Source organism: Cricetulus griseus, chromosome 2 (assembly GCF_003668045.3).
Source record: "Cricetulus griseus strain 17A/GY chromosome 2, alternate assembly CriGri-PICRH-1.0, whole genome shotgun sequence".
In the NCBI taxonomy this organism is placed as follows: Eukaryota; Metazoa; Chordata; class Mammalia; order Rodentia; family Cricetidae; genus Cricetulus; species Cricetulus griseus.
Window position 1 is genome coordinate 454425013 of NC_048595.1, and position 27627 is coordinate 454452639.

General features: G+C 40.9%; 1 protein-coding gene across 2 annotated transcripts in view; it reads right to left on the minus strand.

Moving 5' to 3' along the window:
* Positions 1 to 27627, minus strand: part of Tmem232 (transmembrane protein 232) — a 199950-nt gene that overhangs the window by 134081 nt on the left and 38242 nt on the right. For both annotated transcript variants that reach the window (XM_035441170.1, XM_027397757.2), the window contains exons 9-10: positions 21473 to 21596; positions 13868 to 14120 (exon numbers count right to left, since the gene is read on the minus strand). In XM_035441170.1, coding sequence (XP_035297061.1) covers positions 13868 to 14120; positions 21473 to 21596 — 377 coding nt within the window. The remainder of the gene's footprint in view (positions 1 to 13867; positions 14121 to 21472; positions 21597 to 27627) is intronic.

Below are 27627 nucleotides of genomic sequence, written 5' to 3' on the forward strand. Positions count from 1 at the left end.
TCCTTACAAATGTGCTCATCATTTTTGCAGGTAATACTGGATGCCAAAGACTAAAAGTCGGCAGATTCCTGTATTAAAGTGTGATAGTTGATTGGAATAGGGTGCCAAGTAGGGAGCCAAAACATTTGAGAATAAGTAAGAAAGTGAGTAGAATATGCCTTACTTAAGTTTCATAATCTTTTCCAACTATAAATTATGGAAATATGTTAATTAAAAAATAACTATTTTCTGGAGTGATTGAGAAGGACAAGAGGGGCTTGTTTTTTTTGTTTTTTTTTTGTTTTTTTTTTTTTTTGTTTTTTAAATCAGGACCAACTGTAGTTCTTACAGGTAAACTTATTAATACCAGACTCCTAATTCCTTGATTTCTATTAAATTTCACTAAACTAAATTTATGCTGCCATGAGATATGGATTATCTCAACAGAAGCAGGTAATTTTCACAAGCTTTTATATCCCAAGGCAAAAAGAAGAACAAGTAGAAGAGAATTTAAAAGACAACCTTAGGAAGTAAAGCAAAGTAATAAAAATGTTATGTTTATAGGTGTGTCACATAAAACAACACCAGAAACATCCTTCATGGTCTGGTGGATGTCTCAGTCGGTAACATACTTGCTATCCAGAATGAAGACCTCCATTCAGGTCCCCTGAGCCCACAGAAAGACGCTGGTGAGGCACCACAGCCAGTCACACCAGCTCTGAGGGTAGCAGAGGCAGGTGGATTCACTGGCCAGACAGTCCAGCTAATGTTGGGTTCAGTGAGAAACGCTGTCCCAAACACTAAGTGAGGAGGACTGGAAAAGACCCCCACTGTCAGCCTTTGGCCCTGCATATGGACATGCATGAGTCCACACTAGCAAATTCACCTTTACCTCTCCCTTCCCCTGCCTTCCCTTCCCCTCTGTCCCTCTCTCTCACCCGCCATCCATCCATGCATCCATCCATCCATCCATCTCTCGATTTCTCTCAAAATCTATAAGCCTGAATAGACTGAGATTCTGAAAGGTAAGTTTCCTTAAACTAAGAATTCAGTGACAGACCTATGCTCATCTTGAGTTTCAGGCATACAAAATTTCTGACACCAACATGTCTAACAAACTGCTTTTTTTTTTTAACCTGTCTTTGCTATGCATTTCTCTCCCACTCTTACATAAATCTCTCACCAGTTGCCTTATTTATCATTCTTTCTGATCATCAGATATTTAGGACATGGTTTAAAAAAAAATGGTGACATCAGAACAAGGGCACAATAGGAAAGCCTAGATCCTCCTCCTGCCACAAAGAAGCAGCAGTTGACACTGGGAGAGATGAGAAACTAGGACACAGGACTCTGTTCTCTAGGAAGTGGGGTTTTAACCACACAAACACCAGTCAGGATGGAACCATCCGCACCATAACCTCTCCCCAAGCACAGCACTATAAAACCAGAATGGAGCAGCCAGTTAAAGCATGTCTAGCCTAGAGAAGGAAATGGACATTTAAATTCAGGAAACCCACAGGATTAAAAAATTTGTACAAATAAATCTACACCATGGCATACTACATTTAAATGGCCAAGCCAGCAAATTCTGAAAGCAATCAGAGAAGAATCCCTTGTCATGTACAGGGTGGGTACCAGGAGACTAGTAAGTGCCAGGACACCAGTGAGTGAGTGCCAGGAGACTAGTGAGTGTCAGGAGACTAGTGAGTGAGAACCAGGAGACTAGAAAGTGAGAACCAGGGGACTAGTAAGTGAGTGCCAGGGGACTAGTGAGTAAGAACCAGGGGACTAGTAAGTGAGTGCCAGGAGACCAGAAGCAGAATTTTCAGATACTTTCCAGAAGAGAAAGGAGTGGGATGTTATGTTACATGTGCTAGGAAAAAAATTGTTAATCAGGAAAATTTACAAAACTGGACTCCAAAAATTGATGAACAGAGGGCTAGAAATGGATGGAGTAGTTACAAACAATTGCTGGTCTGCAAAAGACCTGAACGGCTCCCAGCAGCCACATCAGGCAGCTCACAGGCGTCTGTAATTCTAGTACCAGGAGACCCAACTTGTTCTGGACTACGTGGTCACAGGGCACACATGTGCACATGCCCACTCATGACTATAAAATAATAAAAGTAACAATTTTAAGTGAGAGACTTTTCTCATGCAAAATGTGCATAACCACTACAATATCTTACAAGAGATGTGTATGGAAATCTCTAAACTAGAAACAACAGGAAGAAAAAGAGCAATGTGACAGGAAAGAATACAATGTGTGCTCTCTATGCAAAGTCATATTAACAGGGGTAAAGGAATGGAGAATAGAAAAAAATTAAAAAGCTAAGAGATTTTAAATAATAGACAAAACTACACCAATATTAATTTAGCTACACTAATAATAAGAAACAGATAAAATTAAAAATGATAGCAATACCACAAGCGATGTAAGACATAAGAAGGACAATGAAACTACTACTAAAAACTGTGAGCTACTTAGTTATACAACCCAGTGTAAATAAATGTTTCTAGAAATGTATAATCTAGCAAGGATTGATTATAAAGAGAATGTGAGTTCACCTGCAACTAGTAAGATGGTTAATTCAGTAACCGAAAACTTCACACCTAGAACAAACCCAGAGCCAGATGCGTTCAATAGCAAACTCTATCATAAATTCAAAGAATTAATCACGGGGTTGATCAGCCCCAATTTATTGGTCTACAACACAATTCCCGAAGGCTCAAGGAACATCACAGAAGAGGAGCAGGAAGTCTGATGGGAGACAGTCTCCTAGAAATGTCAGAGGAGCTACACCCATAATACCACAATGTACGGCTGCCTAAGCATGACCAGAACAACGCCAACACCAACAGACATACTAATGGAGAAGGGGGCAAATCTCACTACACCAAACTTCTAGACAAAAAAATACAGACAACCTAGGGATGCTAGGAGAAGAAGAGCTAGTCTTCCACAGGGGTGAGCCCCCGAAATTTCATGTATGTACTGTACATACAAGCAACATTAAACAGACTCAGCAGGTTCTAGTTATACCCAGGGTGTGTGTGTATTTGAGAGAGAGAGAATGTGTGTGAGAGAGAGTGGGGGGGTGTGAGTATGTGTGTATGACTGTGTGTGTGAGAGTGTGTGTGTATGTGTGTGAGGGGTGTGTGGGAGTGGTGTGTGTGGGAGTGGGAGTGTGTATGGGTGACTTGTGTGTGGGTGAGTGTATGGAGTGTGGGGATGTTAGAGTGTGTATGGGGGGGGTGGTCTGTGTGTTATAATAACTATAAAAAAGAGGTCATGGAATTTAGAGGAATTAATGACGAGAACACAAGAGACACCAGAAGAGGAAAACATGGAAGGGTTTGGAGGAAGAGAAGGATTTGTAGGCAGAGTTAATATACTAAAGTGAAAACTAATAAAGAAGACAATGTCATCACTTCTCAAACTTTTCTAAGTGAAAAACTGTGGAGAAAAGAGTACTTTCAAACTCATTTTATGAAACAAAATATAATACCACAAGAAAAGATAAATTTGTGATACCATAAGAAAAGATATTATCAATATCCTGATAAGCTCAGATGTAAAACTCCTCAACAAAAAATACTAGTGTGAGAGACAGCATTTCATTACAGTGCCACATATTTGAGACAAACAACTTAGAGGGAGGAATTATTTACGATATTTTGGCTCATGGTTTCAAAGGCTTCATTTATGGTGGCAGGAACCTGCGGCAGAGGTTTTTCACCCTGTGCCCCCAGAAAACAAAGCAAGTAGATGACTGTGACCCTGTGCAATCTTCACGGCCCCAGCACTGCATTTCCTCCAGCTGTGCCTCGCCTCCCAAAATGGCACCGCCATCTGGGCATCAGGCATTCCAATCATGGCCCTGTGGGGACATTTCATATTCAAACTATAACAACTAGCAAACAAAAATTTAATAATGCATTAAAAAAATCACACACTATGAGCAAAAATTGATCCTGGGGATAACAAACATATAGGGTAAATCATTTAGTACTATGTACACATTAAAACAATGAAGGACAAACTCCCACATGATAATAATCATTTAAATTGATGTCTGGTTGTTGTCAATTAGAAGAAGCAGACAGGGTATTAGAAAGAGGCAATGTGCCTGGATCTCTGTGACCATGAAGAGCAAACAAGAAGAGTAGAAACAAAACCACGTTTGTTTAAGATACTGTTAGAGAAAGTGGTGGGAAAATGCACTTTCTAGCCATAGATACGGGAATGATTAATCTCCAAAGCAGATAAGGGAGTTATAAACTCCAGAGGGTCAAGGCTTCCTCTACACAAGCCTGGTGCCCTGAGATCACATGAGGGGTGAAACAGCCACAAAGCTGTCCTCCGAACCTCACATTCACACTGTGCCGTGTGTACCCCTCACTGCACGCACGCACATTAATTAGAAATAAAAGTTAAAGATAAGTGCATCCTAGTAACTGAAATAGAGAAAATATATAAAAGGATTTGAAGGGAGGAAAGCAAAGAGAGAAATAGAATTATAATTTCAAAAATTAAAGAGAGAGATGCTAGCTTATTGATCTTGGGCAGGCAGAGGTTTGATTAGATTTTGTAATGACATATTCTAGCTTTCTGTGCAGGGGATATGTGTCCTTTCTGAGGACACAGTGAATCTACAAAGTCACATAGGATGAGTTCATATTTCCATGTATGCCCACAGCCAAGATGAAAACCCGCAGAGTGGCCTGGAGGGCAGTGTGTGCCCACAGTCCCAGCACTCAGGAGGACACAGTGGAAAACTTCGAACATCAAAGCTTTGAACTTCAAAGCTTCGTAGTGGCTGCATGACAAGACCCTATCTCAAAGAGACAAACAAGGGGGAGAGCCTAGGGCCCGGCCCAGGATAATGTGGTGGACTTTGGGTAGCCCCCAGCCCTACCCTGCCTGGGGAGTGGAGGGTGGATGGGGTAGGAGGTAGGATGGGGTATGGGGGAGGGGTGAGGAGAGGAGAGGGAGAGAGAGAAGGGATTGACATGTGAAACAAGCTTGTTCCTAATTTGAACTAATAAAAAAAAATTACAAAAAAAAGAGACAAACAAAATCAAAATGTAAATTTATCCAGACTTTCTCAGAAAGCAACACAGCAATTACCTTGCTTCCACAAAGAACAAACAAAAAAGACATAGGACTTGGGAAATCATTTCTCTAAAGAAGACACGCAAATGACGCCAAATGTAATCAAGAGGGATTCGATCAAGACTGTGAAGAACATGGGGTCTTTGATGGCTTTGTTGAGAATGTGATCCAATGGACGCAGCCACTGTGGACAGGGGCGAGCAACTTCTTTGAAAGCTACAAATGCAAATGCCACATGGCCCAGCTGTTCTACTTTGGGGGACTTATCCAAAAGAATTAAAATGAAGATCTAAAAGCACATTAACTTTCCTGGGTTCATGAGGCCTGCTACCTGATCAGCATATATGAACCTTAATGACACAGTGGCAAGTGGATCAAGCCAGGCACAGCAGGGAAGTACTTCAGTTATGCATATGGCATGTAAGAAAATGCAAGGTCAGGTACTGGCTTTGAATGCTTTAAAACGGCCCCATGTATAGGTGGTCAGCATGACACTAGAAAGAGAAGACATGCGAACTCTTGCAGCAGTCATGACATACATGCCTCGTAGCCATGTGAAGGAAATATGCATATGTGTGCACACATGTACATATATAACTTTACATGTAATATAACTTATGCACAATTTGGCCAGGAAGCCTAAACCTCTCCTCTCTTCTTCCCTGACAGGCTGTTGGGACATGACAGCCGCTCTAGATGTTGAAGGGCTGTTTTATTTCTGTTTGCTGCTCTTTCCATTATCTTTATAGTTCACATATATTTACATAATCCACACATGTGTATATATTTGTAGGGAAGGTGAGGACAGTGGTAGGGAGAGGGGACACAGGTGGGTAATGGAATGAATAGGTCGGAGGTACGGTGACATTTTGGGATGAAAATGTCAATGAACCATTTTGTCTGTGGATTCTAAAAAGGGAAATGAATGACAAGGAAAAATAGTTAAACTCAGAATGAGAGAGCAGGAACCAGGGGTGACGTGCTGTACAGATTCAAAAGTTCTGAGATCAGGAATGTGACCACAGGCAAATATTATGTGTATGCTTCCATCTGTTTAAAACGTAGTTTTCCCTTGGCATTTCTAAAACATTCCTTCATTTGTAAAGAATACTAAAGGACAAATGCCCCAAGTGTGGCGATGTGGAATTATATATGTGTGCATGTGTCTGCATGCATGCACATATGTGTGTGTGTGTGTATGTGTGTGTATGTGTGTGTGCGTGCTTCTACACACATATATAACAATATTAAAATTTAATGTTGTACACTCCAAAACACTGAAAAGACTATCCACTCAAAACCTCAACAAGTGTGGCGCATGCCTTTAGTCCCAGCACTCGGGAGGCAGAGGCAGGTGGATCTCTGTGAGTTCGAGACCAGCCTGGTCTACAAAAGCTAGTTCCAGGACAGCCTCTAAAAGCCACAGAGAAACCCTGTCTCGGAAAACAAAAAAATAAAAAAATAAAAAAAAAAACCTCAACAAGTATCAAATCAAATAATGTGCAAGATTAAATTAGTGATTTCTCTACCTGAGCATTTCCAGGTCTTTCTCTGTTCTTTGTTGTTGTTGTTGTTGTTGTTGTTGTTGTTGTTGTTTTGTTTGTGGGTATTTTTTTGGGGGTTTGGGTTTTTGTTTTCTTTGGGGGTGATTAAGGAGTTGCTTTTTGGTTCCTTTGAGACAGAGTTTCTCTGTGTAGCCCTGGCTGTCCTGGAACTCTCTCTGTAGATCAAGCAGGCCTCAAACTCAGAGCTCTGCCTGCCTCTGCCTCCCGAGTGTTGGGATTAAAGGTGTGCCACCACCACCCAGCACCCAGGTTATTTTTGATAGATGTGAGGGCTGGAAAGAAAAGTATTAACTTCCAGGCCAGATAAAATATGAGGATAAGTCATTCTGAGACACACCTGTGACCTTAATTCTGACCCATGTAACAGAATTTACAAGTCCATAATGAGTTACTTTTTATTAGTGCATATGTATCAGCTCCTTAATAATTTGGACAGGAAGTCTAAACCTCTGTCCTTCCCTGCTGATACAGTGTTATGAAGTGACAGGTTAGAATGTATCCAAGTACTTTTGAAATAGTATGTTAGTTTTAGGTCATTCCATCTGTGTTCAGCTCTAGATATAGAGAACTGAATCTAATGAAATACTTTTTGTATTGTCTGAGCTTCAAAAATGTTAATTCATAAGATTGTTGAATTATCTTTGTGTAGGTAAAGTGCTTGAAAAATCCAGTTTGCTATTTCACCCTAGAGCAGTGATTCTCAACCTTCCCAATGCTGTGACCCTTTAATACAGTTCCTCATGTTGTGCTGACCCCAACCATAACATTATTTTCATTGCTACTTCATAACTATAATTTTTACTGTTACGAATATAACTTAAATATCTGTGTTTTCCAATGGTCTTTGGCCACCCTTATGAAAGGGTCATTTGACCCCAAAGGGGTCACGATTCACTGGGTTGAGAACCATAGTAACCACACCACAGATAAGCAGAACAAAATAGTAGGGACCCTGTAATTTAAACATAAGCAGAGATAGATAGGAATGATGACAAAACTTACTGAGAAAAATACTCTAAAGTATCCCAGCAACCCTTTGTCTAGCTAGTTTGAATTTTATGAAAATCTTAAAATAAATGTAGGACAGTTTCAACCTTAAAATCTATGGTTATTTTCTACAGATGTAACAGATCACATTTCACTGGAGCAAGGGGTTGCCGGTTATCATGTTTGCTGAGCACAGCACAGTCACAGGCCATGGAACACAGCCGTTAACCTCACTTTGGAAATGGAAATACAAATGGGCCATGAGTCTTTTTTTCCTTTACACTTACTATTTCCGGTTATTGTCACCCATTCTGAACGAGAATGCTCCCTTCTGCTTCTCCTACAGTCTCCTGTGCTCTGCCTAGCTCAAGGCCGCAATCCATGGGAGAAGAAAGAGAGCCTGTAACAGTTCCTACCAAGCTGCTCTGTGCTGCAGGGCCCCAGGGCCCCAGGCCCAAGGCCCAAGGCCATTTTCCCTGCAGTAAGGTTGATCCAGGTCCTCTTAGCCCCACCTTGAAGTGTAAGAAAACAGAAGGCACCCTGCTGCCGCCTGGAGAGCTGACAAGATCATCTCACACTGGACGCTGTAGATACTCTCTTACAAGGATGGGGAATGTGTTTAATATTCCAAAATCTGACTTGCAGGTCAAAAAATAGCACACAGCTTTTCTCAGGGAAGGGGGCAGTTGAGAAAAAGAGATACAGATAAGTTAGGATCTGCTCTTAGTCCAGTAATAGCCACCATAAGCTTGGAAGTGACACTGGGAGTAAGGGGCAACAGTAATGGTGGGAGTGTTTCTTTTATCATCCTCTCTACGTCAAAACAGGTACACATTTCCCAACCTTCATTTGCATTTGAATGTTAACAAATTTTATGCACAAATGTTATAAAATTTTGTTGTGAATTATCTAATCATATCTCTTAAAATTGCTATTTCTCTATTTTATGGATTCTTTCCTTAGTACACTTAAAGATATTGTATTATATTTTCCTTTAGTCATTTAATGGGCTATTCCACAAGGAACTATGAACTTACCATGTACAGCTACAACATGTGATCATTAAAATTTTGAATGCCAAATGGATAATTAATTATACAAATTCAATTATTGGTAGTTAGTTTTCCTCCCTGTTGAGTGCTACGTTTACCAAATGCCACCATGAACAGCACGTAAACAAGTATTTTCAGCACACATTTATGCCTGTAATTCTGTGTGTGTACATGCTTGCCTATGTGTGTGAGGATGCATAGTTTGCCTTCAAGCAAACTCCCAGCTCCTAAATATTTTTAGTACCAGTAACACACAGAGAGCCAAGGCCACACTGTTTGGCGATGCTCGTCTCACAGATGGAGCATGGTAACACAACAGCAGAACAATTCCTTTCCAGGGCGGACTTTTCGAAGAATATTCGCCATAAACCACACTGACAGGCTGGGTCAAGTCTAGGTCACTCCTCAGAGACTGGTAGATTAGCCCAAGGCTCAGATGCATTGAGTCAAGTTCTAAGTAACTGTCAAGTTATATGTAATATCTCATAGGAGCTCAGCGTTTGAGCTACTGAGTATTTCTTTTTGGAAAAACAAGAAAACTGGAAGTAAATAGAATGGCAACACAAACTAAGTGAGAAAACTTAGAATATTACAAAGTTTTAAAGAAATGAAAAAGTGGTGTTTGACAAATGTAACAAAAATAATTAGTATCTAAACAATGACACGTTTAAATAGGAGCAGCAGTTGTCACCATAAAAAGACTTTGTGACTAAGCTATATAGACACGGATGGGTAACAAGTGAATGAGATAAAATAGCGTTGTGGTGCTCAGATATTTGAATGCTTAGTCACCGGGGAGCGGAACCGTTTGTTTTGATTAGGAGGCGTGGTCTTGCTGGGGAACGTAAGTCTCTGGGGGCGGGCTTTGAGATTTCAAAAGCCCAGTCTCTTTCCCTGCTGCGTGTGAATGGAGATGTGGAACTCTCAACTTCTCTAGTAACACATCTGCCTGCCATGATGCTAATAAGCTAAACCTCTGTAAACAAGCCCCCAATTAAGTGTTTTCTTTTCTAGGAATTGACTTGGTTATAGTGTCTCTTCACAGCAATAGGACAGTGACTGAGACAGGCACAACACTCAGCAGGTGTCTGTGAAAATTAAATAGCATGCCTCTTCTACTTTCATCCTTCTGCTGTGTTCATTTCTGTCCAAAGCAAACTGGGGGTGAGGGAGTTTATTTCATCTTACATTTCCAGGTCACTGTCGTGGTCTCTCAGCATCTGCAGCTGCCTGCAACGGGCACCAGATGGAGCCTATCAGCAGTTACCAGGAATGAGCAGATGCTCACTGGGCCCTGCCCCTCCCTGCTGAGTCACCAGCTACTAATGGATTGTGGGAGATGGAAAGATACTGTCTTTAGTCACACAGCCACTGGTAAGCCCATGGGGCTCCAAGAAATAATTCAAAAGTCACGACCGTGCTTAAACTCAGCAAGTCACAAAAAAAAAAGGTATAAATATAAAAAAGGGAATGTAGGGTAATTGTGGGGAGTAAAAGGGCCAGGAAGGCCTCAAAAATAATAAAGGCAATAGATGGCCCACACAAAACAAACTCAACAGTATTTTTGTAAATTTTTTATTTCATATTTCTTTGTTTCGGTTTTTTTTCTCCTTACTGGACTTTTATTTATATGCTATGGTTTCTGATTTTGTGCTTTTATGGTGAATGGATGGGGGGGGGGGTCTTGTGCTTTCCCTTGGTTTTATTTTTTATTCTGGTTTGTTTTTATTTGCCTATTTGTTTCTAAAGAGGGAGAGAGAGAAGGTGAGGAGGGTATGGGAGGATTTGAGGAAGAGAAAACAGTGATCAGAATATATTGTATAAAAAAAAGCATATTCAATTTTTTAAAAAAAGAATTTTTTTAAGCACAGGTGTATTTGACAAAAGCTGATTTTGTAATTTCAGTCAATAACTTTTCAGAATGGTGGGCCTATCTGTCCCAGCAATCAGTTTGGAAAACCAACACTGAGGGCGGTGTTAGCCATGGTGGTGTGGTGTTGGCTCGCCCCCTGAATGAATGATCATGCATACAGAACAAAGAAATCATTTTCTCTTTGTGGAAAAGGTGTTCACAATGCTACAAAGCCTCAAACTGTAGCAAAACACATCAGGGCAGTTCCTATTCCTTACAGTCCAACTGATGAAATACTGGGCAATTCACTTGTCAAGTAATAGAATTTCATCATAGCTACTGACACAGGAAGCCATACACCCCACAGAAACATGAGAGTTGGGGAGCCGATGTCCTATGTTCAAAGGTAAAACATCCTCTTGTTTTGATAGGGAGAAGTAAAACTATAAAACACAGACTTGACCTGTATTTAACCAAATGCCATTGAGTAACCAAATTAACTCAATTATTTCATAAAGAAACTACAAAGATCCCCTGGTGTCATTTATTATATACAAAATGTTTAATTGTAGAATATGTACTGATATTTTTTAAAAAGAGTGCTTTTGATATATCTATTTTCTTCTTCCAGAACCAAGTCTTTAAAGGCATCCACTGCTAAAACCTATCTTCTTGATCATTGTGCAAAGGAAATGAAAATATATTACTTAAGTATTTTGTTGCTGAATTCAAGAGCAATTGTGGTATCAATGAGGAAAAAGTTACCCATTGTCTCCACATCCTGTGTGAATATACCAAGAACATCTTCTAGAACACAGTTTGTTAGGGGCTGCTGCTGTCTGCCCTCATTATTCATTTAAAAAATAAAATGGTGATGCTCAGTCATCTGTAGACCTGTCTCTTCAACCTATAGCATTGCCTGGTAGTGGGTGCAATGGGATTCAGAAATCCCTGGAGGACTTATCCAATGGCAAACAGCTATGAAGCTGCACCAATAGCAATGACACTATTGCTTATTTTACAAGTGTCTATGCTTGAGAGAGTTAACAAAAAATGAACAGAATTTGGAACTTGGGGATATCACACTTCTCCTTTTATATTAAATCCATACCAGGCAGAAAAAAGTGTGTGCACTTGGGATTTATCAAATGGAAAGAAAATGACTCCAGGCAACTGTGCTGGGCAAAGGTGAGTTTTCAGAGCTGTCTTCAGTAAGTGGCGTTGCTACGGGGGTAAAGAAGCACACACATGTGTCAAGAGGGTGTTCTGTGGGTCTGCTGATGACTCTACTGCAGGAAAGAAGGACAATCTCTGGGGTGTGTTTGCCTGAAAACAGAACAGTACACGGAAGATGACAGCAGGAACGCAGTGCCTTGTCCAAGGATTCACCAGGATTCTGAATCAACATAAAGTTCCTTAGAAAAATGAGAGCATCCGAAATGGAAGAAAATATTAACAACCAACAAACTAACTTGATGAATTATCAAAAATGTGGGGGAAATAGACTGCAGAAGAGGCAGGAAATGACCAATTTTAAAGGATGCCCGATAGGGTGGCTAAGAGACATGCTGTGAGGAAAGGTCTCCCCTGGAGACCCTGTGTCTGACTCACTACCACAGAGATCAGACACACCAAGGGGCACAAGGCAACATGAGAATGAAAGATTGTAGAATGCTTCATTCATGGCAGATTAAAGGAACACGCATTGAGCGGCTATAGCAAAAGAAGACTAATTGGAAATGAGAATGTTAAGATGAATGAACAGTAATCTCTAAGCTTTATCAACACTACAAACACTGGAGAAATATAATTGCATAATAAAGAATAAAAACCTGCTTAAAACTGACATCTATGACAAAAATAATTTTTTAAAAAATGAGAAAAGGTGAAGCATATGAACTCAGAAATGATAGGATCCAATTTGTTAACTGAAGCATGGTATACTGAAAATGATTGTAAGACAGGGGGGAATGTGGAGAGGCTCGTGGAGGAACTGGGGTGCTGGGTCCCAGCCCCCACAGGGTCTCTGTGAGTTGCTTGCCAGCCAATAACCACAGATGTTTTCTAATCCTGGCTTACAGCCCCGGCCTCGCCCCACTACACCTGGGAAAACACGAGCTCTTCTGCCACGAGCTCTCACACCTGGGTTTTTCCACTGTGCTGTAAGTATAAATAAGGCCTCTCTCCCCATGGAATAAAAAAGACGAATAAAGTTGGGCAGACGCACATAGCACAAGTGACCGGATGTCTCTGCTTTTAACTAAATCTCCAGGCTTTCGCCTGATACTCGGACTTAGTGGTGGTACAGACGCCAAGTGGAGGGTCCATTAGACTTAGTCATGGAGTGAACACCACACTGGGGGACAGAAGCCATAATCAGAATATATTGCATGAAAAAGATCTATTTTCAACAATAGAAAAAAATATCAGCCAGGTTTTAAGAGGGAAGTCTTAAAATCTGCCACAGAAATCTCACTATTGCAAATTACATTAAACATAGCTGGTGTTGCACCAGAAAATTACAGTTATGAGGAAAGAAATATAAGTGAGAGGGGGGTTCTCTAGGCTCACTCATAAGAGGGCAGTATCACACCAACAGACTAATAACGACCAGCGGCGACTCTCATTAGACCCGTGAGGGTCAATCAACCTGGAAGGTCTTCTCAAACCAGGGTCCCTCTTTCCAAGTTAACACCTGTGACTCTGTTAGTCTCAGGAATCATAGTGCTCAGATTATTTTTAGATTTGGCATTCAAGGCAGACATGGAGTCGGGGATGAAGATGAACCACTGAGAAGTACAATGAGTAGAAAGTTGTGAACACAAGCCTGAACCCCAGTATTGGGAGGCGGAGGCAGGACGATGACTAATTTCTGGCCAACTGAAACCCTGCAGCAAAATGTAACTGCACCAGAAATTGTTGATGATGATGACGAGAGTAATTGAAGAGAAGAGCAGGAGAGAAAGAGAGAAAGGGCAGCTACTTCTGGTAATGGAGAAGAAAACTCCTTATGGCGGGGCAGAGTGAAGAGACAGCGGTGCAGGGTATCCCACAGTCGCCTCGGCTGTCTTAACTCTGCAAGTTACATCATCGAAACCAGAGACCTACTGGGCTTGTTTTACATATCATCTGTCTTACAATTATTGATTTTTAAAAATCCATTTTATAAAATATTATCCCCAGGAAGGTCTTGCTGAATTGAAAGCTATTTTCCACCTTTAGATGTAAGCATTTTGTGAAAAGTTGTTGTTACATACAGAAGACAGGGACACTTAGAAAAGTCTTGCCCACTAAGATGAAAAAGTACATTACTTACAGTTAATAGACATCTTGGAGGAGAAATATTTCAGAAGACTTAAAATGCTCATCCCCTCTAATTCGGGCTGCACTTCTGACTTGTTCATGAGTAAAGCATCCTTCTGCAGACTTGGACAGTCACAGAACCCAATCAAAGCCGTTTTCCTCAGGTAAGAGGTAGCTGCATACAAACACACTTCCGAAATAATTGTTGTATATATGAAGATAACATCTGAGGCCCAGGACAAGTCATACTCCTCATAGCTCTCTCTCTGAAACAAAAATCCAAAAGGGCATACTAGAAAATCTAAGTACAGTCTGTCAGACCTAGAAGCCATATGTGTACTAGGATTATAAGGAAAAAGTATACTCAAATGTTACACAGTTGTTATAAAACCAGGGGACCAAGGGGTAGAATGAGAGAGAGGGGAGAGATCATAGTGTCTCACTGACTAATTCATTTGAAAGAAATAGTGAAAATGCAATTAAAATTTCATTTCTAAGAATGCCAGTTCCAGACTCAAAACCCTACTGTTGGGGATGCCACATACTTTAGTTATAGGATACAGGGAAGTCAAGCCAGGGTGGACCTAGAAGCTCCCTCCATGATGGCTAATGTTTCTAGTTCCAGAATGCCCCAGACTGCTGGAAGACAAAAACCAGCAACACTGCCCAGCTGTAGAGCCATTTGCTTAGTGGGAAAATGTCTAACTGAGGCATTGTCTGTCTCCCCATTATTTTATGGTTCCATTTACATTCCTTCCGTGTATATATATATATATATTTCAGAAACCTTCTACAAGTTTTTCTTATATGTTATGGTTTTCCAATTTTGTGTTTTTATGAGTTTCAGTGTGTATGTGTGTGTGTGAGTGTGAATGTGTGTTTTCCAGTGTACTTTCTTTGGTTTAGTTGGTTCTCAGTTTGTGTTTTGGTTTATTTCCTTTCTAAAGAGAGAGAGAAAGGGTGTGGAGCTGGGTGGAATGGGAAGGATCTGGGAGGAGGTGGGGAAGGGGAAACCAAAATCAGAATCTATGTTATGAAAATTTTTTCAATTAAAACAAAAAAAAGGGAAATCAAACACAAAGAAGAGAGAAACTGACACAAAATAGTAGGGGATCAGCAGGATGGGAGAGGGCAAAAGAGGGTAATTAGGATGACTATGATCACAATACATTGTATTCACATGTGAAATTGTCAAACATTGCAAAAATAAAAGACTTCTACTTCAAAATTTTTTCTTAACCATTAAAAATTGAAAATAAATTTAATGTCCAACAATAAAGAATGAAATGATCCCCTTTCTGCTAAAATGTAAAAATATCAAGAACTGTTATAAATATTATTATTTTAAAAAATTCAAATAGACCTGAGGCCTGGGGACTGAGCACTGTGGATCCCATCCCAGTAAGGTCCGGCCCAGCCAGAGACTGCCAGCCAGCACCATAGTTCCTTTCTTTGGCCACAGAATGAGGTAAGCTTGGGCCCGTTTCCGGCCCACCTTCTGGGCCCTGCTCAGAGACACCTAAGGCCTGGGGACTGTGCACTGAGGATCCCATCACAGCAGGGTCCAGACCACCCAGAGACTGCCAGCCAGCATTGTAGTCCTTTTCTCTGCCCATAGGATGAGGAAAAGAAGAGGCATCAGAGTATCGGACCTGTTTGTACCCACCAGAAGGGAACCTTGGTCCCGTACCCACCAGGAGAGGAAGAGACTCCTTCTACACCCACCAGAAGAAGGGATGGGAAGAAAACAATATAAAAACACATTCAAAACCAGAAAAACCAATATGACACCACCGGAATCTAGGGAATCTACACCAGCAAGACCTGAACATCCCAGGACAGATGAAGCAGAAGAGAATGACCTTAAAAACAACTTCATGAAAATGATAGAGGCCCTCAAAGAGGATATGAGAAAATCCCTTAAAGAAATGGAAGAAAAAAAAAATACAAGAAATCAATAAATCTCTTAAAGAAAGCCAAGAAAAAAACAATTAAACAGATGAAGGAAACAGTTCAAGACCTGAAATAGATGTTCTACCTACACTAAGAGACCATGGATGCCAGCCCAGACTACTATACCCAGCAAAGCTTTCAATCAATATAGTTGGAGAAAACAAAATATTCCATGACAAAACCAGATTTAAACAATACGTATCCACTTATCCAACCCTACAGAAAGTTCTGGAAGGAAAACTCCAACACAAGGAAGTTAACTACAACCAGAAAAACATAGGCAATAGATAATCGACTTTACCAACAGCCAAAAGAAAAAAGGGGAGGAAATCCACACACAATTACAACAACAACAAATCCAAAACAGATAAGAATGAACAATCAATGGTCATTAATATCCCTCAATATTAATGGTCTTAACTCGCCTATATAAAGACACAGACTGACAGAATGGATAAGAAGACAGAATTCATCCTTCTGCTGCATACAAGAAACACACCTCAACTTCAAAGACAGACGTACCTCAGAGTTAAGGTTTGGGAAAAGATTTTCTAATCAAATGGACCCAAGAAACAAGCAGGGGTAGCAATCCTAATATCTAACAAATTAGACTTTGAACTAAAATCAATCAAAAGAGATGAAGAAGGTCATTTCATATTAATCAATGGAGAAATCCATCAAGATGAAGTCTCAATTCTGAACATTTATGCCCCAAATACAAAGGCATCCACGTTTGTAAAAGAAACATTACTAGAACTCAAATCACATATAAAACCTCAGACACTTATAATGGGAGAATTCAAAACCCCACTCTCACCACTAGACAGGACCACCAGACAGAAACTTAACAAAGAAACAAAGTTATGATAGAAGTTATGACCCAATTGGGTTTAACAGATATCTATAGAACATTCCATCCAAACACAAAAGAATATACGTTCTTCTTAGTGCCACATGGAACCTTCTCTAAAATGAACCAAATACTTGGCAACATAACAAACCTCAACAGGTACAAAAAATTGGAATAACCCACTGTGTCTTATCAGACCACCATGCTTTAAATTCAACAACAACACAAATTGCAGAAGACCTACAAACTCATGGAAATTGAATAATGCAAAATTGCACCATTCCTGGGTCAAGGAAGAAATAAAAAACAAAATTAAAGACCTCCTAGAATTCAATGAGAATGAAGACACAACATACCCATACCTATGGGACACTTTGGAAGCAGTACTAAGAGGAAAGTTCATAGCAGTAAGTGCCCACATGAAGAAACTGGAGAATAGTCACACTAGAGAATTGACAGCACAACTGAAAGCTCTTGAACAAAAAGAAGCAAATTCACCCTGGAGGAGTAGATGCCAGGAAATAATAAAATTGAGGGCTGAAGTCAATAAAGTAGAAACTAGGAAAACAATACAAAGAAACAATGTAACGAAGAATTGGCTCTTCGAGAAAATCAACAAGATAAGACAAACCTTTATTCAAACTTACCAAACCACAGAGAGTGAACACACAAATTAACTAAATCAGAAATGAAAAGGGGGACATAACAACAGACACTGAGGAAATCCAGAGAATCATCAGGTCATACTTTGAAAACCTGTACTACTCAAAATTTGAAAATCTAAAGGAAATGGACAATTTTCTGGATAGATATCACTTACCAAAATTAAATCAAGAACAGATAAGCAATTTAAACAGACCTATAGTCCCTAATGAAATAGAAGCAGTCATCAAAAGCCTTCCAACCAAAAAAAGGCCAGGGCCAGATGGTTTCAGCGCAGAATTCTACCAGAAATTCAAAGAAGAGCTAACACCAATACTCTTCAAATTGTTCCACAAAATAGAAGCAGAAGGGTCATTGCCAAACTCTTTTTAGAGGGTACAATTACCTTGGTGCCCAAACCACACAAAGGCACAACTAAGATACAGAACTACAGGCCAATCTCCCTCATTAACATTGATGCAAAAATACTCAATAAAATACTGGCAAATCAAATCCAAGAACACATCAGGAAAGCCATAGACCATGATCAAGTAGGCTTCATATCAAGGATGCAGGGATGGTTCAACATACAAAAATCCATCAATGTAATCCACCATATAAACAAACTGAAAAAGAAAAACCACATGATCATCTCACTAGATGCTGAAAAAGCCTTTGACAAAATTCAACATCCCTTCATGATAAAGGTCTTGGAGAAATCGAGGAACAGGAACATACCTAAACATAAGGCAATATACAGCAAACCGACAACCGACATCAAACTAAATGGAAACAAACTCAAGATTCCTCTAAAATCAGGAACAAGACAGGTTGTCCACTCTCTCCATACTTCTTCAATATTGTCCTTGAAGTTCTAGCTAGAGCAATAAGACAACAAAAAAGGAGATCAAGGGGATGCAAATTGGAAAGGAAGAAGTCAAATTTTCACTATTTGCAGATGATATGATAGTCTACATAACTGACCCAAAGAATTCTACCAGCGGACACCTACAGGTGATAAACACCTTCAGTAAAGTGGCAGGATACAAGATTAACTCAGAAAAATCAGTATTGTCTATATATAGACAATAAATGTGCTGAGAAAGAAATCAGAGAAACATCAACCTTTACAATAGACACAAACAACAAAAAATATCTTGGGGTAACTCTAACCAAACAGGTGAAAGACCTGTATGACAAGAACTTTGAGTCATTAAAAAAGGAAATTGAAGAAGATACCAGAAAATGGAAAGATCTCCCATGCTCTTGGATAGGTAGGATCAACATAGTAAAATATGGCAATCTTGCCAAAAGCAATCTACAGATTCAATGTGATCCCTATCAAAATCCCAGCACAATTCTTCACAGACCTTGAAAGGACAATTCTCAACTTTATATGGAAAAACAAAAGACCCAGGATAGCCAAAACAACCCTGTACAATAGAGGAACTTCTGGAGGTATCACCATCCCTAACTTTAAGCTCTATTACAGAGCTATAGTCCTGAAAATAGCTTGGTATTGGCACAAATATGGACAGGTAAACCAATGGAATAGAATTGAAAACCCTGATAATAACCCACACACCTATGAACACCTGATTTTTGACAAACAATCCAAATATATACGCTGGAACAAAGAGAACATCTTCAACAAATGGTGCTGGCATAACTGGATGCAAACATGTAGAAGACTACAGATAGACCCCAGCCTTTCGCCCTGCACAAAACTTAAGTCAAAATGGATCAAAGATCTCAAAATAAACCCAGCAACACTGAACCTACTAGAAGATAAAGTGGGAAAAACCTTGAATTAATCGGTACAGGAGACCGATTCCTGAACATTACACCAGTAGCACAGACATTGAGATCAACAATTAATAAATGGGACCTCCTGAAACTGAGAAGCTTTGTAAGGCAAAGGACATAGTCAGCAAGACAAAACGACATCCCACAGACTGGGAAAAGATATTCACCAACCCCACATCTGACAGAGGGCTGATCTCCAAAATATACAAAGAACTCAAGAAGCTAATCTCCAAAACACCAATTAATCCAATTAAAAAGTAGTACACAGAACTAAATAGAGAATTCTCAATAGAGGAATCTAAAATGGCTGATAGACACTTAAGAAAGTGTTCAACATCCTTAGCCAATAGGAAATGCAAATCAAAACAATTCTGAGATACCATCTTACTCCTGTCAGAATGGCTAAAATAAAAACACCAATTATAGATTATGCTGGAGAGGATGTGGAGAAAGGGGAACACTCCTCCATTGCTGGTGGGAGTGCCAGCTTGTACAGCCACTTTTGAAATCAGTATAGCAGTTCCTCAGGAAAATGGGAATCAGTCTACCACAAGATCCAGCAATTCCACTCTTAGGCATATACCCAAAAGAAGCACATTCATACAACAAAGACATCGGTTCAACTATGTTCACAGCAGCATTATTTGTAACAGCCAGAACCTGTAAGCAACCTAGATGTCCCTCAACTGAAGAATGGATAGAGAAAATGTGGTACATTTACACAATGGAGTACTACTCAGTGGGGGAAAAAAAAAAACAATGGAATCTTGAAATTCTCAGGCAAATGGATGGAACTAGAAGAAACCATCCTGAGTGAAGTAACTTAGTCTCAAAAAGACAAACACGGAATGTACTCACTCATATATGGATTTTAGACATAGAGCAAAGGATTACCATCCTACAATCCACATTGCCAGAGAAGCTAAGAAACAAGTAGGACCCTAAGAAAGACATACATGATCCCCCAGAGAAAGGGAAAGGGACAAGATCTCCTGAACTAATTGGGACCATGGAGGGAGAGGAGAGGGAGCTAGAAGAAAGAGAAAGGGAGGGGAGGAGAGGAGAGGAGGACATGGGAGATCAAGAAGATATAGCCAGGGAAAGAATAGAGGAGAGCAAGAAAAGAGACACCATAATACAGGGAGTCATTATAGATTTAAAGAAAATTCTGGCACTAGGGAAATGTCCAGAGATCTACAAGTTTGACCCCAACCAACAATCTAAGCAATAGTGGAGAGGCTGCCTTAAATGCCCTTCTCCGATAATGAGATTGATGACCACCTTATATGCCATCCTAGAGCCTTCACCCAGTAGCTGATGGAAGCAGAAGCAGACACCCACAGCTAGACACTAAACTGAATTCCTGGAATCCAGTTGCAGAGAGGGAGGAGTGATAAGCAAAGGGATCAAGACTCACAGAAACAGCTGAACAAGGGGGGCTCAGAGACCCCAGACTGATAGCTGGGAAACCAGCATAGGACTGATCCAGACCCCCTGAATGAGGGTGTCAGTTTGGAGACCTGGGCAATCTATGGGGCCTCTGGTAGTGGATCAGTATTTATTCCTAGTACATTAATGGACTTCGGAAGCCCAGTCCATATAGAGGGAAACTCTCTCAGCCTAGACACACTGGGAGGGCCTAGGCCCTGCTCCAAATGATAAGATAGACTTTGAAGATTGCCCCCCATGGACGGCCTCATCCCCCTGGGGAGCAGAAAGGGGTTGGGATAGGGGTGGGCAGGGTAGGAGGGGTGGGAGAGGGGACTGAGATTGACATGTAAAAGAAGCTTGTTTCTATTTTATAACTGGTCTAATTACAATTATAAAAATAAAAAAATTCAAATAAAATAAAGCAGACCCAAACTCTATACATCTTAATGAACTATTACATTGTTCGAAAAGCCATTTAGAATTTCACACTGGATTGTACACTTTCTCCCTCATGTTTGGAATCTAGCCAATAATATATGTTTTGTGTAAACAAATGCACACACGGTTACAGCACAGCATGCAGACAAGAGAACAAGAAAGGGCATCAGGAGATATAGTTGTGAACGAGCATATAAAGCTAATTGTTTTTCTGATTCTAACTGGGTCATGGGTCCTGTGTTTTCCAGTGATGGATAGGTGCATCCAAGCAGATTGGATAGTGAAAGTGTAAGATGCAAGGTGTAACAGACATGATAATGAAATGTTTATGATAAATCGTGATTTTGTGGTAAGTGAATATTCACTTTTATAATTAACTAGAATTACTACAGATGTGTACACATGGCATGCTCAAATGCAATGTGTAATTTGCATGGTGAGAAGAACAAAGCCTGCCTCCATGCAGGTCTTTTTCACGTCTCAACTGCAAGGCGTTACCTGGTTATCGACAGAGAAGATACTCAGAATGAAATCTTTCACGAGGCCCATCAGTGTCTTCAAGCAGGCCAAGTTCAACTTAGCAGCCTCTCCCAGGACCATCAAAGCCAGCACTGAATCCAACCTGCATTGTGAACAAGTGACAAAGACCTTAATAAAAATAAGAATAATCGATTCATATGAAAAGGCATTGAAGCCAAAGGGAATGAAGGTTTGGATTATTGGGTCTATTTATTTTCTATCGTGAGAGATTTTTATTGGCATGGATTACAATGAAAATCTACAAAGCAGAGTGACATTTTGGAAGGATGCATGATTTAAGATACTGGACTCAGGGCTGGCAAAGTAAGAACTATGCATCCTCCTTATCTGTTTGTGGATACTGACTGATGCTGCATCCGAGGGCTGCAGCTCTTCAGAGAACCCCCAGGCCCTCAAGAGGGCCTCTCACTTCACTTTCTTTCTTCAAAGGGGTCAATTTGAGGAATGTTTTCTTTCCAAGCTTACGGAACAAGTGACAAACTATCTAGGTAAATACTCCAAAAACTCAGGATTATTGCATTCTTTAGAAATTGACGTATCTCTAAATAAAATGTATATTTCATTTAAAAATGAATAAGGTCATAGGGTAGTTTTTAAATGTTATGTAAGTGGGAATTTATAATGGAAGTTGTTAGACATGAATGTTCACACGGAATGAGGTTTTCAAGAAATTTTACATTTCATGCCCTTGTTTTTGGTTCACCCAACTGAAATAGAAATGGGTGGAAAGAGAATTAAGAGGTAGCAAGTGTAAAATTGCCTGCCCTGAGATCTGCCTATTGCCTTGGTTTTAGATAGTTAATAAATTTAGCATCCAGGGCATTTAACAAGTAGGATTGAATTTCATTACTGTGCTATTCGGGTCTTTAAGGATAGGTCTGCTCTTCATCCTTGCCCTATGAAAACACTCAATGTTAAGTGAATGAAGCCAGGCTCAGAAAAACCAGTACCCATCTTTATCTTTTATTCAGAATCTAGATGCCTCAAAAAGACATGAAGAGGGAGGGCATAGAGCAGCTTCTCTATGGGAAAGGGATGGGAGCCTGCAGGATGGGGTCAAAGGGCTAAGGTAGAGCAATGAGATGGTAGATGTGACCAACATGCATGCTGTGTTTGTAAGAACAGTCCATCATGGAGCCCATTGTGTTCTGCAATCACACAATGCTAAGAAGATAGGTGACAAAAAGGACAAAAAGCTCTAAATACACGGGCAGAGTTTTCCGGATCTTGGGGAGCGTTCGCACCCATTATCCTACTTGGTTTAAGTCTGATGGCTACAGAGTCATCTCAGACTTTGCCGATACCTTTCTTTTGAATGTTCTGGACTGTAGACACAGAAAGCCTGAGGAGCTTGCACACATTCCCTCTAATGCTCGCTTGGCCGTACCTAACATCTTCTCTGGCGTATGGTACTGTTTTGCAGTCCTTCCTTTTCTAAGTCATTTCTTAAGTGTTTCAACACTGAACCTCGCTGTGGCGGGTGCCGACTGTTGCCTGTTAAAAGAGCAGGAGTTCCACTCAAGAGAGCAAAATGCTTGGCACAGATCGCACCCTCGGTGTGGAACGCTGTGTGACTTGGATGGAAGAGATGAGTAGATTTGTCAAAAGTGACAGATCTACATCAGAATGTACTGAGACGTAGCATATCATAAATCTCAGCACATTTGACTTCAAAAATTAAGTCCTTGTGTCCCTGAATATTGAAAGCAGCATGTTATGTTGACGTGGCCAACGAGACAGAAGCGAAATTAGATCACCAGGTGTGGTGATGCACACCTGTAATACCACCGCTCGACAGGCTGAGGCGGGAGGGATAGAAGGTCAGAGTCGGCCCAGCCTACATGAGACAAAAATACAAAGAAAAACTCCTAGGTAAACTAGGAGGAGGAGGGAGGAGGAGGAGGAGGAGGAGGAGGAGGAGGAGGAGGAGGAGGAAGAAGAAGAAGAAAAAGAAGAAGAAGAAGAAGAAGAAGAAGAAGAAGAAGAAGAAGAAGAAGAAGAAGATTATTTAGAAAAACAGTTTTCATCTCCTTCATTCAACCTCTTCCCCTTGCCCGGAATACGTGGTAATTCCACATTACAGTGACAACAGTGAAAGTCGCACGCACGCTAGAGATGGGGGACAAGAGACAGGAGGACTAAGCACCTACATCACAATGCATTTTTGTCCTGGAAAATGGAAGCCCTATCTGGTCACCCAAGTGTAGCTGGATTTCTCTAATGCAGAGAAAACCAAATTCCAACCAATCCACCTAACACTGAATGTACTAACATGTTCTTCAGTGTCCAAAACACCACACAGAACCGTAGCTCTGCTGCTTAAAAGTTTACGCTGCTGAACAAACAGTGCATCACTTCCCCCAGCTCAGTCTTAGTTTAGTCGTCTATGTAAATAAATAAGTAGCAAAGTCTGGTAGCCTTGGGTCATCACCAACTTGAAACGACTGGATTACAGAGTTGGGCTGAACTGAGTTACTATTTCTCCAGTGCTGCAAGGTAAAGAGTTTGTTAACTTTCTCTGTAAAGTCTCAGAGTTGCGGAAACGAACTCCCAGTCATTCCTCACGCTCACCACGCCTGCTCCCTAGGAGGGTCAAGGCCCAGGGAAGACAGTTCAGAAGCTTCCCCCACCCGCACACCCCTGAGGACCGCCTGCCTCCATAGCCTTTATCTCCTCTGTCCTCTTTTATGTGTGGCAAACTGTGTCTAAACTAGGGCACACTCACTGAACTATGGATTTTTCAACCATCTGCCACTTGCAGCAGAGAAAAAAAAAAAAAATGCTGCCTCACTAGAAACACGCTATTTTCAATCAATGCTGCAGACTGCGATACCAAAAATAGAATAGATGCATCAATACATGTGAGATGAAATTTGTTAAAAGTCAAAACTGAAAATCAATGCCCACATAGGGAAGAACGGGCTGGACACGCTGACGCAACACTCCCTCCTCCTCAAGCTCATAAAAATGCAGGAAAAGTTACGTTATCGGTAACTTGATTTCACAAAACTTTGCAACCAAACAGGTAACGAGCAAGCTTCAACAGGTGCTGTGCATTTCCTTTAATAGTGTAAAGAGACTGAACCAGGCTTCACATATATTTACACCCACACACGTCTGTAAGGAAGTGAGACCATCCGGCTCTGAAAGAATTCTTCTAGGTTCCCCTTACCCCTCTAAACCGCATTCCCTATGAGCGGGCTGCCTTTTGGGAAAAATGAAACTAAACTGTCTCCAATTGGTAACATTCACAGAGGTTATTCCAACCTTGCCATAAATATTTCAGCAAACACTGACTATATCCAAAACCATACAACCTTGAAAACTGATAACAAGAAAAAGTCACACACAGCAACTTACAGGGACAGCACAGCCATAAAATTGGTGGACCTGGGTTATGAGAAAATGCCCAGTATCAACATTGGGAAACGCAGCAGACTGTGTCCCAAAGGGAAAAATGCTGGGAAAAAAATAATTACACTCATCTTCAATTTGTCCTGTGAGTCACAGAATCAGGGAAAAAATACAGATAATCCTTTGCCTCAGGATACAGGTTTAAAAAAAAATAATGTATCTGTACTCTTAATTCTGTACTTCATTTTATCTTTATCTCTTCATCTTTCTTCAGAGTTAGCAAGATTCAAATGACAGACAAGTAAGTAGGGAGGCAACAAGAAAAAATGATGCGGGGGAGGGGGGGCCGCGCAGGAGTGGGCATTACTATGGTAGTGAGGACACATGGGTGTCCAGTATCTTCGCTTAAACCATAAAATTCCATCGGTTCCCTCTCATTCTGGCATAAGTAAAGTGAAAACTAGAGAAGCAGACTCCCTTGGGACCAGTGAAAATTTATACCATGACAAGGGCTAAGAAAAAGTACCAGTCTGATTCCTCAGAGAAAACCATAACTCTTAACAATACTTCTTACAGGAACCCAAGGACATGGCTTAGAGGAAAAGGTACTGGCCACACAAGTGTCAATACCTGAGTTCTATTCCCTCAAATCCACATAAAACTGGATGTGACATGGAACACATTGGTAATCACAGGGCTCCCCTGACAAGACAGGAGGCAGTGACAGGGGAGCCCCCAAAAGCATGCAGAATTAAATGCTAACATATCATTAATTCTCTAAGCAAAAGGTAGCAAATTTTTTAAAACTTCACTTAATGCCACAAAGAGTATATTAAGAGACAAAGTAGAGTAGGGTTAGTAGCGATTTATTAGTCTAGGGCCCATTGTGTAAGGGTATTGGTGTGTTGCCCTCCTGGAAACATAGCTAAAAGAATTCCTTTCTCTTGCATAGCGTGTGTGTGTGTGTGTGTGTGTGTGTGTGTGTGTGTTTGAAAGAGATGACTACATGAAAATTGTGATCTTCATTCTGTCTGCTGAAACAGTTCTTCCACTGGGTTACAGGAGTTCCTTCATCCTTGTGGCAGCAGGGAAGCCGTTGGGGAAGACCAGAAGCACCGTCAGAGAGCAAAGACCACTGTTTCTCAGACACACAACCACTGAGTCCTCCTCCCCTGTCCGTTCCCACAGCCACTTTCGGCAGTCTGTGTGGCTAATGGCAGTGAATCCAGCCAACGGGATCTTTCATTTCTGCTTTTATTGGTTTTCCAATACAGTGTAAGTTGTGTGACACTGTCTGGGGCTCCTGTGTCATGGAAAGCCATCCCTCAGGCAGCACTGTCAATCGGAAGAGGGGTGCAATGGCAATAGTGTGCTAACCCTGGCAGCACATCGCATGAGACACGTTTCCTAGGGGAAGATTGACATCCAAGAGGCCAGTTAGGAAATGACCGCGCAATACAAGCTAAAACTTTACAAGGCTGTGAAAGTGGGGCTAGAGAGCCAGGGAGCAGGTGTGAATTGCAACAGATGTATTTGCAGCCCATTCAGACGCTAGGTTAGGAAAGGGGGGAGGGGGAGAGGCAGAGGCAGGCAGATTTCCGTGAGTTCAAGGCCAGGTTGGTCTACATAGTTAACTCCCAGCCAGATAAAACCATACGGTGAGACTCTGTCTCAAAAGGGGGGGCTGGAGGGGAGAAGAAAAGTAATTTGAGGAACTTATGAGAAGGTGCACTGAAGTAAAATCTCAGCCGCCAGAGGCTAACTGAGGAAAATCAGTTCAAATGTGAGTTAGAAGAACATAAAGTAGGGGAGACATATCTTATTTAAACCTCTCAGAAACTTTTTGAGAATTGACAGAACAATATACACATAAGCAACATTATACAGACTGAGTGGGATGTGTTTATATATACTATGTATTATATATGTCTTATGTACACACACACACACACACACACACACACACGTATGCAGCAATAGTTAAAGATGTCCTGATTTGAAAGAGAGAATGGTTTACATGGGAAGGTTTAGAGGGAGGGAAGGGGTGGGAGAAATGGTGAAAAGGATGGTTCTTTTTCCTCTAAATGGTCAACAAACTGGTTGGTCAGTGTTAAGGAACTCATTGAAAGCGGGGCGGCTAGAAAGAGCTCCCAGACGCAGGTCTCCTGACTGGAGGTGAATGTTTCCCTCACTGAGTGACGAGGCAGTGACGCACAGGTTTGTATTTCTCCCACTAGCGGACTAAATACTTACAGTGTGGAGGATCCATAGAGCTATGGAGAATGGGATGTGAATCAAGAATAATCAGGGAAACAGAAACCTGAGCGCTCACACAGTCATCCATCTCCACTCTGGAGAGAGGAGGGGACTGCACCACGACTTTTGTTTAAATGCTGCCAGTGAGGCTTCCCCGTGGAAGCTGGAGTTACCAGGGCTGGGGATGCAGACAGACAATGTGGCCAGTGGTCTGGCTGGGGCATGCAGGGTCTCTCTCCCCAAGCAGCTGGTTCTTTCTTCACTTTGATACAAACACAAATACTCTAAAGTCCAATAAGCATTTGCCACATTGATACAGTTTTAAATCACCAAGCTTTTTTTTTTTTTAATACACACAAGGGATACAATAAACTGGCTATTTTGCTTTGGGTGATGAGATTTTTATGGTGGTGTTCTGTTGAAATGTCTTGCTGCATTTCTCAGCAGTCTTCAATGGACCAAGAACTCAATTAGAAAAACAGTTTTTTCATGTTAGATTTGAA